The sequence below is a fragment of the Corylus avellana genome, chromosome 2, assembly GCF_965113065.1.
Source record: "Corylus avellana chromosome 2, dhCorAvel1.hap1.2, whole genome shotgun sequence".
Classification (NCBI taxonomy): Eukaryota; Viridiplantae; Streptophyta; class Magnoliopsida; order Fagales; family Betulaceae; genus Corylus; species Corylus avellana.
In genome coordinates, this window is record NC_142491.1 from 6761360 (window position 1) to 6771838 (window position 10479).

At 35.5% G+C, this 10479-nt stretch overlaps 1 protein-coding gene across 2 annotated transcripts; it reads left to right on the forward strand.

The window, feature by feature from the left end:
- The first annotated feature begins 625 nt into the window (after nucleotides 1-625).
- LOC132172961 (putative disease resistance RPP13-like protein 1) lies at nucleotides 626-7734 on the forward strand. Of its 2 annotated transcripts, XM_088513458.1 has the most exons (5): nucleotides 626-1665; nucleotides 3121-4951; nucleotides 5093-5249; nucleotides 5319-5710; nucleotides 7519-7734. In XM_088513458.1, the coding sequence occupies exons 1-5, from the start codon at nucleotides 626-628 to the stop codon at nucleotides 7732-7734; spliced, it is 3636 nt and encodes a 1211-aa protein (XP_088369584.1). The 2 variants fall into 2 exon arrangements, with proteins under 2 accessions (XP_088369584.1, XP_088369583.1); XM_088513457.1 differs by lacking the exon at nucleotides 7519-7734 and adding exons at nucleotides 5993-6061; nucleotides 6497-6912 and having other exon boundaries at nucleotides 626-1661; nucleotides 3114-5866.
- The last annotated feature ends 2745 nt before the right edge of the window (nucleotides 7735-10479 follow it).

Genomic DNA, 10479 nt, shown 5'->3' on the forward strand with positions numbered 1-10479 from the left:
TGATATGGGTACTAAATCTTTTACTATATGAGTACCAAACTGTGAAATTGGTATAAAAGTCATTTGTTGAAAATTATCAAAACAATTAACAAAGAAAAATGTTATGAGTACTAATGAATTCTACATCAATTAATTTTGAGAAAAAAAGAAGAAGAAGAGAGACTTGTTATACATCCTTCTCGATTTGATAGAATGACTATTTTTAAATCACATGTTTTGAAGTTGCAAATTCAAATGAATGATAAGCAAAACATTATTTAATGATAAATGCTACGTTTTTTTTTTTTTTTTTTTTTTTTTTTTTTTTTTTTTTATTCTACGCATATATTATTAAAAAAAAAAAAAAATACCCCACTGATTTTTTTTTTTTTTTTTTTTGAGAAATGATATAATTCATTATTTTTCAACAATTTTCATCGACGTTTAACATTAAATATGTGAAAAAAAAATTGAAAAATGTTTAAAAATTGTTGCGTAACAATATGCTTCGTTGAACCTGTTTTTGTTTAGATGTATTCTTCACTTTAAGAACTCCTTTCTCGTTGATATATATGCTAGCTCACCGAACCTGTTTCGCCGCCTTCTTTCCATTTCCTTTCATTTCTTCCATTACAAAGAAGAAAACATGGCCGAGGTGGTGGGAGGAGCGCTTCTCTCTGTTGTCTTGGATGCTTTATTCAAAAAAATGAATCGGGAGGTGCTTGACTTCTTTCGGAGAAGAAAACTCGACGACGGGTCCTTAAGAAAGCTGAAGATAGCATTGGAGTCTGTGAATGCGGTGGTCGAGGACGCAGAGGAGAAGGAACTCACAAACCCTGCTATGAAAAAGTGGCTTGATGAGCTGAAAGATGCTGTTTTTGATGCACAAGACATCTTAGATGAGATTGATACAGAAATCCAGATACGCAAGTTGGGTGCTGAGTTTCAGTCAACTCCAAGGAAGGTACGATACATTGTCTCTACTTTTCTTAATCCTTTTTTCAAGCAGATACAGCGGAAGATGGAAGAGGTATTCCACCGACTAGAATATCTAGCAAAAAATAATAATTTCTTAGGTCTAAGGGTAAGTGTTGGAGTAGGAGAATCATCAGAAAGATTGCCCACGACTTCTTTGGTTGCTGAAGCTGGTATATTTGGTAGGGATAATGATAAGGAGGAAATAATTAACTTGTTGCTCTCGCACGATGCAAGCGGAGGTGAGATGTGTGTGATTGGCATAGTGGGTATGGCGGGAATTGGCAAGACCACCCTTGCTCAGCTCATATACAACGATCGGAGGGTGAGGAAGCATTTCGACCTTGAAGCATGGGTATATGTTTCACACGAGTTTGACGTGTTCAGCGTAACAAAAACAATTCTAGAGGCAGTAACTTCGTCAACTTGTGATATAAAGGATCTGAATCGGCTTCAAGTTACACTCAAGGAGAAGTTGATGGGGAAAAAATTCCTGCTTGTTTTAGACGATGTATGGAATAAGAATTATATTGATTGGGAGATCTTAAGCAAACCCTTCAAATTTGGGGAACAAGGAAGCAGTGTGATTGTAACCACACGTGATAATGATGTTGCATCTGCTGTACGCTCTAGTGGGACTCATTGTTTGAAAAGGCTGTCAGAAGATGATTGCTGGTCGGTATTTGCAAACCATGCACTCCACAATGGTAAGTTACACTACATTAAAAAGCTTTCAGGGGTAGTTTGGTAAGTTACACTACATTAAAAAGCTTTCAGGGGTAGTTTGGTTTGCAAAATAGACTTATGAAATGGAATGACTATTTCTATAAAATAGTCATTCCTTTATTTAGTAAGTGTTTATTCTTAGGAATAGTTATTCCCATGAGAATCGCTAATCCCTTATACACAGGAATAACCATTAATCCTCTAAAAAATGAGAGGAATAGCTATTCTTGAGAGAATGAATTCCCCCCCCCCCCCCCCCCCCCTTTTTTTTTTTTAAAAAAAATAAAAAATAAAAAAATTTCTCTCCAAGTTGAAAATTTTTTTTTTTTGAAAAAATTTGAAATTATATGGTCTTTTTAGTAATTTTGGTTCAATTCCAATTATGAAATATGTGTTGCTACCAAACAAAAGAATTGGAATAATTATTCCATTCCGACCTTTTCTATTCCCAGTAATATTTACCTATTCATTTTCCTACTGGAATACCTATTCCTCAAAGCAAACGGGGCCTAATTAGTAACGTTTGGATTAGGGACTTTTTTTTAAAAAATGTTACTAGTTTGAGGCGCTTTTCTGTTTAAACGTCTTTATTTAAAAAAATAGGGACGTTTTTCTATTCACGCGTCCCTATTTTTTTTAATAGGAACGTTTGAACAGTAAAATGCCTCAAATTAGCAACATTTTTCAAATGTCCCTAATTTTAAAAATATTGGTGCTTGAAGTTTGCATTTATAACAACCATCCACACCTAAAAACTTCAAAATTTATCTTCTTTCACACACACACACACACACACAATACTAATATATATATATATTTTAAATTTCTTTTTAAAAGAGGCTGGGTGGCTGTCGGGGTGGGTGGCCTTTTGGGCAAATCCGGGGTGGCCTACGAGCTAGCCCAGAGGTGGTCGTGGGAGGCTCGGCCACCTCTGGGGTGGCCCCTGGGCAGATTCGGCCACCTCTAGGGTGGCTCACGGGCCACCCCCCACCCCCAACGAGGGTTGCCAGTTACCCTCTAATTATTTACTTATTTTTTAAAATTTATTTTATTTAAAAAATAAAATTAATTTGATATATATATATATATATATATATATATATATATATATATATATATATATATATTGAGAAAATTTATTTATTTTTAATTTTTTAAAGATTAGGGACATTTAAATAGTACAAAACGTCACATTTCAAAAAGCTGATGTGCACACTATTGCCACGTTCGCTTTTAAAAGGGGATGTGTCAGTGAAATCGTTCATTTTTAAGCACATTTTTCACTGTTTAAATGTTCATAATTTTAATTCTAGTCACTTTATTTTGAACATTTGAAAAATGTTACTATTTGAGCTTTCCTAATTAAATAGAGACATTTTTTGCCCTTAAAATGTCACCTTAAAAATGTTCCTAACTCTAAGTTTTTTTTGTAGTGGCAAGTCCAGAGCTAGAGGCAGTAGGCAGACAGATTGTGAAAAAGTGCGAGGGCCTACCTTTAGCCTCAAAAGCAATTGGGGCTCTGTTGTGGTCGAAATTGGATGTTGATGATTGGGACAAGATACTAAACAGTGAGATATGGGATTTACCAATTGACGAGACACACATTCTTCCATCTTTAAGGTTAAGTTATAAATATCTACCCTCACATCTAAAGCCATGCTTTGCTTATTGTTCAATATTGCCAAAGGGTTATGCATTTGAAAAAGATCGATTAGTCTTTCTGTGGATGGCTGAAGGTTTCTTGCAAGAACTCAAAAACAAAACAATGGAAGAAGTTGGTAATGATTACTTCTTAGATCTTGTATCAAGATCATTGTTTCAACAATCAAGTGGTGATAAATCATGTTTTGTAATGCACGATCTTGTCAACGACTTAGCAAAGTTTGTTTCTGGACAATTTATCTTTAGGCTGGAGGGTGTCAGTTTTCACGGAATTGTAAACAAGGCTCGGCACTTGTCGTATTTTAGAACAAGATTTGACAACTTTAAGAAGTTCGAGGGTCTTTTCGAGGTTAAGCGGTTGCGCACCTTCTTGCCATTAGAATTTTCCATATTGGACAACAATTTGTCTAAAAAGGTACCAGATGTTCTATTGCCGAAGCTAAGATGTTTACGGGTACTCTCTTTGTCTCATTATGAAAATTTGGCTAACTTGCCTGATTCAATTGGCAAAATTAAACAACTACGTTATTTAGACATTTCTTTTACTGCAGTTAAAAGCTTACCTAATTCCGTATGTAAGTTGATCAATTTGCAAACACTCAACTTGTCATGGTGTAACAATCTAGTTGGATTGCCTAGGGATATGCGGAAACTCATTAATCTACGTCATCTTGATATTACTAGAACTGACATATTGGAGATGCCGATACAATTGGGTAGCTTAAGAAGTCTACAAACGTTGACAAAATTTATTATCAGCAGCCGTAATGGGTCTTGCATTGGAGAGTTGGGAAAACTTACAAATCTTCGAGGAAAGCTTGCTATTTTGAACCTTCAAAATGTTGTCTCTTCTATTGATGTCGCAGATGCAAGCTTGAAGGACAAGAAGCACATTGAGGAGTTGATGTTGGAATGGAAAGCTGGTATTGTTGTTTTAGAAAGTCAAAGAACTATACTTGACAGTCTCCAGCCTCATTCAAATTTGAAAATTCTCACTATCAACAACTATGGTGGTCAAAGTTTTCCAGATTGGGTAGGGCATGATTCATTCTTTAATATGGTATCTCTTCATCTAAACAAGTGTAAGTTTTGTTGTAACTTGCCATCGCTAGGACAACTACCCTCTTTGCAGAACCTCTCTATTGTTGAGTTTGATCAAGTTATTAGAGTGGGTCCTGGATTTTATGGTAGTGGTTCGTCTTCGATTAGGCCATTTAAAGCATTGAAAGTTCTAAAGTTCGAGTTGATGTTGAAGTGGGAGGAATGGTTTGCCTTTGGTGCTGAAAATGAAGGTGAAGCTTTTCCTATCCTCCAAGAGCTTTATATTCATGATTGCCCCAAGCTAGCACGAAGGTTGCCCATCCATCTTCCTTCTTTAGCCAAACTTGAGATCACGAAATGTCCACTATTGGTGTCTTCAGTCCCGATGTTTCCTGCTATATGTCAATTGAATCTAACACGTTGTAATGAGGTTTTGTTAAAGGAATTGCCAGCTAGAATACAGGTTCTCAAAGTTGGAGGATTTGATGCACTAGATTCCCAAGCCAACATAATGATGGGGCCCAGTAGTTCTCTTCAAGAGTTAGAAGTCAGTGACTGTTCTTCGTTTGTGTCCCTTTCCAAGGGTGATCTAGCATCTACATTAAAATCCCTTATCATCAGGAATTGTGGGATTTTAGAGCTCCCAATGTACCCGATCTTTTCATTCCTTAAAAAATTGTACTTATATGATATTTATGATTCTCTCAAGTCCGTCCCATTGGACTTATTTCCAAAGCTTTGCAATATCTATATCTTTGGGTGTAGGAATTTGGAATCTTTGACAGTTTCTGAAGAACATATACATGATTTAATGACATTGCAAATACAAATCATAGATTGCCCTTGTTTTGTATCTTTTCCAAAAGGTGGATTGCGTGCCCCCAACCTTACATTGCTTTGGGTTTGGAATTGTGGAAGTTTGAGGTCATTACCAGATAAGATGCACATGTTCCTCCCATCTCTTGAGGATTTGCAAATAGTTGACTGTGCAAAAGTTGAGTTGTTTCCTGAAGGAGGTTTGCCTTCTAATTTAAAATCAGTTTCCATTGTTGATTGTGACAACCTCGTTGCCAGACGAATGGAATGGGGTTTGCAAAAGGTCCCCTTTCTTAAAAGTTTGTTTATTTGTGGCGAAAAGGGAGATGCAAAGTCCTTTCCGGAGGTGGGATTGCTGCCCACCAATCTGACTTCTCTTCAAATAATGAATTTTCCAAATATGAAATCCCTGGATAAGAAGGGGGTTCAACACCTCGCCTCTCTGAAAGAATTGCGGATCGATAACTGTCCTATGCTCAAGTACATGCCAGAAGAAGGCTTGCCTGCCTCCGTTTCTGTTTTACTTATCAACAATTGTCCTTTGCTAAAGAAACAACTTCACAAGAAAAAAGGAAAAGAATGGCTCAAGATTGCTCATGTCCACCTAATAATGATTGATGATGAATTGATTGAATGAGCTAAATGTCTAGCAAGAATCTCCACTCAAGTACGTGCTTTTTTTTTTTTTTTTTTTTTTTTTTTTAACATTTCCTCTCTTTTATGTTTTTCTCTTTGTTTTATCATAGAATCTATATTTGATATGACCTTTCAAATGTGTGCAATTTTTTTTCAGTATGGGTGGATGAAAAAGGACATGGCTTCTGTTGATTGATCAAAAGCTCCTTTGATTGATTTTCATGGGGTAAGTGAATCTTACATATATTAACAATGTTCTTCAAAAATATACTTTATATTAATTTTAAATGTAAAAAAAGAAGAAGGAATTTAATTTTTTTACCATGACTATTTCCTGTTTGATTCTACCACATAATGTTTTATTATTATGGGTTGCATAATAATAAAACATAGAATTTCAGTCCAAAAACCTCTGAAGTTAAGGGTTGTTTATATCCCTATTTGGCTAACTATTCATACTCTTTTATTAATAAACATCTATTGTTTTCTATGCTTTTGTGTGGATGTTTTCTAATCTAATATACAATGAAAGAAACCCACACATAGCGCAGGTTATATGCTAGTAAACAATAACGTGCAATTCCTTTTATTGATAAATGCTCGTTTCCGCATCACAAGCCTAATTAGAACTTTGGTTTTCATTAATTTTGTTATTTTGCAGATTTTCAATTTATTATGATCATAGCAGATATTGGAGTGGCTTCCCGCCATGGTCTCAGATGCCAAATTTTTGTTGTACCTTAGACTGATGCGCCCGGTTGACATATTGAGTTAGCTTTGTCACACCCCTCAAACCTCAAATCCAAGCTTTGTTATGCCATTTATGAATGCTAAGAAAATAGAACGTACAGCATAGAAATAATTGTAAAGCAAGAATAATTACTGTACTTAAAGAAGTAGGGAACATCAATATGCCATTACTGGAGAGGATTGCACAACAGGTGTCTGATGAAATGTTCCCTCACTGTGTAATCAGGAGGTGTTTCTGTTTGTATGTATAGAAAACGTGTGTACAGCTTGTAGCTAATCTGATAAACACAAAGATGTTGAAACTCAATACAATTCAATGTTATCTCTTATCTAAATGTTTATTATCTTTGTGAGATGATGTTCTTGAGTGAGATGATATCAGACTTTCTCTGCCATGGAGGACTCTGCATCTTCATATTGTTTCCTAGGTGTTGTTTATCAGTTTACTAAATATTATTACTCTAGTTCAAAATGGGAAATTAAAAAGGAACTACTCTTACGGTATGAAAGAGGGGACATATCAGGGAAATATAATATTATCTGGAAAGAGAAAAATATATTTCAAGTGGATTTCATGCCACCAAACTTACATTGCTTTGGGTCTGGAATTGTGGTCGTTTGAGCTCACTGCCTGATAACACGCACGGACTCCTTCCATCTCTTGAGGAATTGCAAATAGTCGATTGTGCAGAAGTTGAGTCTTTTCCTGAGGGGGGTTTGCCTTGTAATTTGAAATCGATGTCCATCACCGATTGTGACAACCTCGTTGCCGGACGAAGGGGATGGGGTTTGCAAATGCTCCCATTTCTTAAAAATTTGTTTATTTGTGGTGAAAGGGGAGATGTAGAGTCCTTTCAAGAGGTGGGACTGCTGCCCACCAATCTGACTGCTCTTCAAATAATGAATTTTCCAAATATGAAACCTTTGGACAAGGGGCTTCAACAGCTCACCTCTCTTGAAGAATTGTGGATCTATAACTGCCTTATGCTCAAGTACATGCCAGAAGAGAGCTTGCCTGCCTCTGTTTCTGTTTTACTGATCGAAGATTGCCCTTTGGTAAAGAAACAATGTCAGAAGAAAAAAGGAAAAGAATGGCGGAAAATTGCTCGCGTCCACCTAAAAATGATGGATGATGAATTGATTGAATGAGCTAAATGTCTAGCAAGAATCTCCATTTAGGTACATGCTTTTTTTTTTAGAATCTGTCGCGCCGCTCCTCACATCATCTAATGCACATGTATGTGGATTTACTGTTTCAATCTACCGTGAATGCATTGTTATTCTCTCTCTCTCTCTCCCAAGAAAAATAATTGTTATATTCTTAGAAAATAGTTAGAAATAGGGACAAGTGGCAGGGAAATTTTCTTTGCATATTAAAAAAAAAGTTATAAGTACATTCTTGCTTTTGAAGGCCATATAACGATCTTTCTTATAATTAGTATTCTTCACCTATATATGTTGCCGTGTCAGTTATATTCCATTTTATCTTCGATTCTTTCAAAACGAGATGAAATGGGACTTCTTCATGCTATTACTCAGTTAAATAGATTTATTTTGTTGATTTTAGAGGTTTCTTAGATATTATGCCTCCTCATTTCTTGAGTGGAGTCACGAGTAATGGTTTGGATAATCTCAGTTGATCATAGGCTTGTAGATACCAATTATTTTGATTGTTTTTAATTGAAAGAGAATGTGTAAAACAAAGGAATTTTCTTTATCTTAAACTTGAAGGAAAGGTTGAGCTCTGTTTTCCTCTGCTGTTGTTGCGCTTCATTGTCACTGTCATGCATTTCTACTGGCAATTTTCTTTCAAAATTCTAAATAGAATGATATATCTGAATATTATAAAGGAAACCATCTACATACTTTTGGTGTAACCCTCGATCCAATTTTTTTTGTTAATGAATGCTCGTTTCTATTCAATGTGAGCATACCAGGAGGCCTTAACCTCAGATGTCTTATTACGGTGAAGATTGAAGTTGGCCAATATACGCCTACTTGTGATAATGAAGAGGAGAAGAAACAGAGTTTCACCAACAACCAAAATTGAAGATAAACATGCCTCTATTTTGTAGCAGATAACTTTCTTAGGAGATTAAGATTGATCATGTACAGTTCAAATTGTTTTTGTTTGTTGCGATAAACTGAGGTTGTTAACAATTGTAATTATCTTTGGAAGAGGATAAATGATTTATAGCATGGAAATGTTGCTAGCTCAGAGGATCAGATGCTCAAACGTATTGATTAAGAGATTAGAAATCGCATCATGGGAGTTGGGAAATTTGCTGATTCTAGTCTAAACAGATTCTTCTCCTGTAGGCTTCTAGCTGAGCTTGGTTTTTCTCAATCTGATTCTACTCCTCTTCATACTGATAATACTAGTGCCATTCAAATAGCTGTTAATCCTGTTTACCATGAACATACGAAGCATATTGAGGTAGGCTGTCATTCTATTCGGGAAGCCTTGGACACTCGTGTTATATCTCTTCTTCATGTTTCCACTGATCTCTAGATAGCTGACGTATTCACGAAGGCCATGACACGACAGCGTCATTAGTTCCTTGTGGGCAAGTTGATGTTTCTTGATCGACAAGTATCAAGTTGAGGGGGGATGTTAGTTAGATACGGCATATATATCTTATATATTTAGTCATAATTAGTCTCTCTAGTTACGACATGTTTTTGTATTATAGCTATAGTATCTTGTAATTAATAGGTTGATTTTAGTTGTCTTATTTGTTCTCCTAGATTGCTGTAATCGCTAAGATACAGCCTGGTAATTAGCTATACAATTCCTATATAATACGAGGAACCATCACATTGATAGATATTCAATACAATTGACAATAGCATCCATCAAAGCTCACATTTTGAAGGTTCAAGATAACAAGCTTAATTTCTTCGAAGATTTGTAAATTTTGCCAACTCTCCAATGCATGACCCACTAGTCTTGCTGACATAAATGTAGTCAATGTCTGGAGATATTTTAGTCTGCCCAATTATATTGGCATCTCCATTTCCAATTCCATTCTTAAGCTTAATTATGAAGCTTTGAAATAACAATATTCTATCTTTATTAGTATGTTGCTTGTCAATTTATCAAAGGGGCACAGTGCAAGTTTTATTCCACTTTATCTTCCATTCTTTCCAAAAGCCAGATGAAAAAAGTCTATCTAAATGGCACTTGATCCCCTTTGCTCAGTAAAATAGATTTATTTTGTTGGCTGTGCCTTGTGTAGAACTATCTTCTGTAGGCACAAAAATAACTTAGCTTTGTAAATCCCTGTTTATTTTAGAATGTTTTGTTGGATATTATGCCTTCTCATCATTTCTTAATTGCAGTCTTGGGGTTGATCACGGGCTTCTTACGTAGATACCAATTCGTTTGTTTGTTTTCCAGTTGAAAGAGAACGCAAAAATCTAAAATGAGTTATTTATCTAAAAAATGAAGAAAATGTCAACTCTTTTTAACTCTCCCTGCTGTTTCCTAAAATGAGTTCTTTTTTCATCTTTGCTATGAAACTCCCTTTTTATATGTATTTTCCAAGCCCCAATACATGAAAATAAAAATAAACACTAGGAAACCATAACGTGCAATTCTTTTTATTGATAAATGCTTGTATCTGCATCACAAACCCAGTGGCGAAGCTAGACAATTTATATTGGGGTGCTGCTAAATTTTTTTTTGAGGGTGCTGAGTGGTAACTTGCGCAAGTAGGAGAGAAGAATTTATTTATTTATTTTTTTTAAAAAAAAAAAATTTTAAAGCTTCGGGTGGCACCCCCAAAGCCTCAAGTGGCTCCGCCACTGCACAAGCCTAATTAGAATTTTGATTTTCATTAATGGGAAATTTCACTTAAGTCTTTTGAACTTTCAGTGCTTTTTTAATTATCT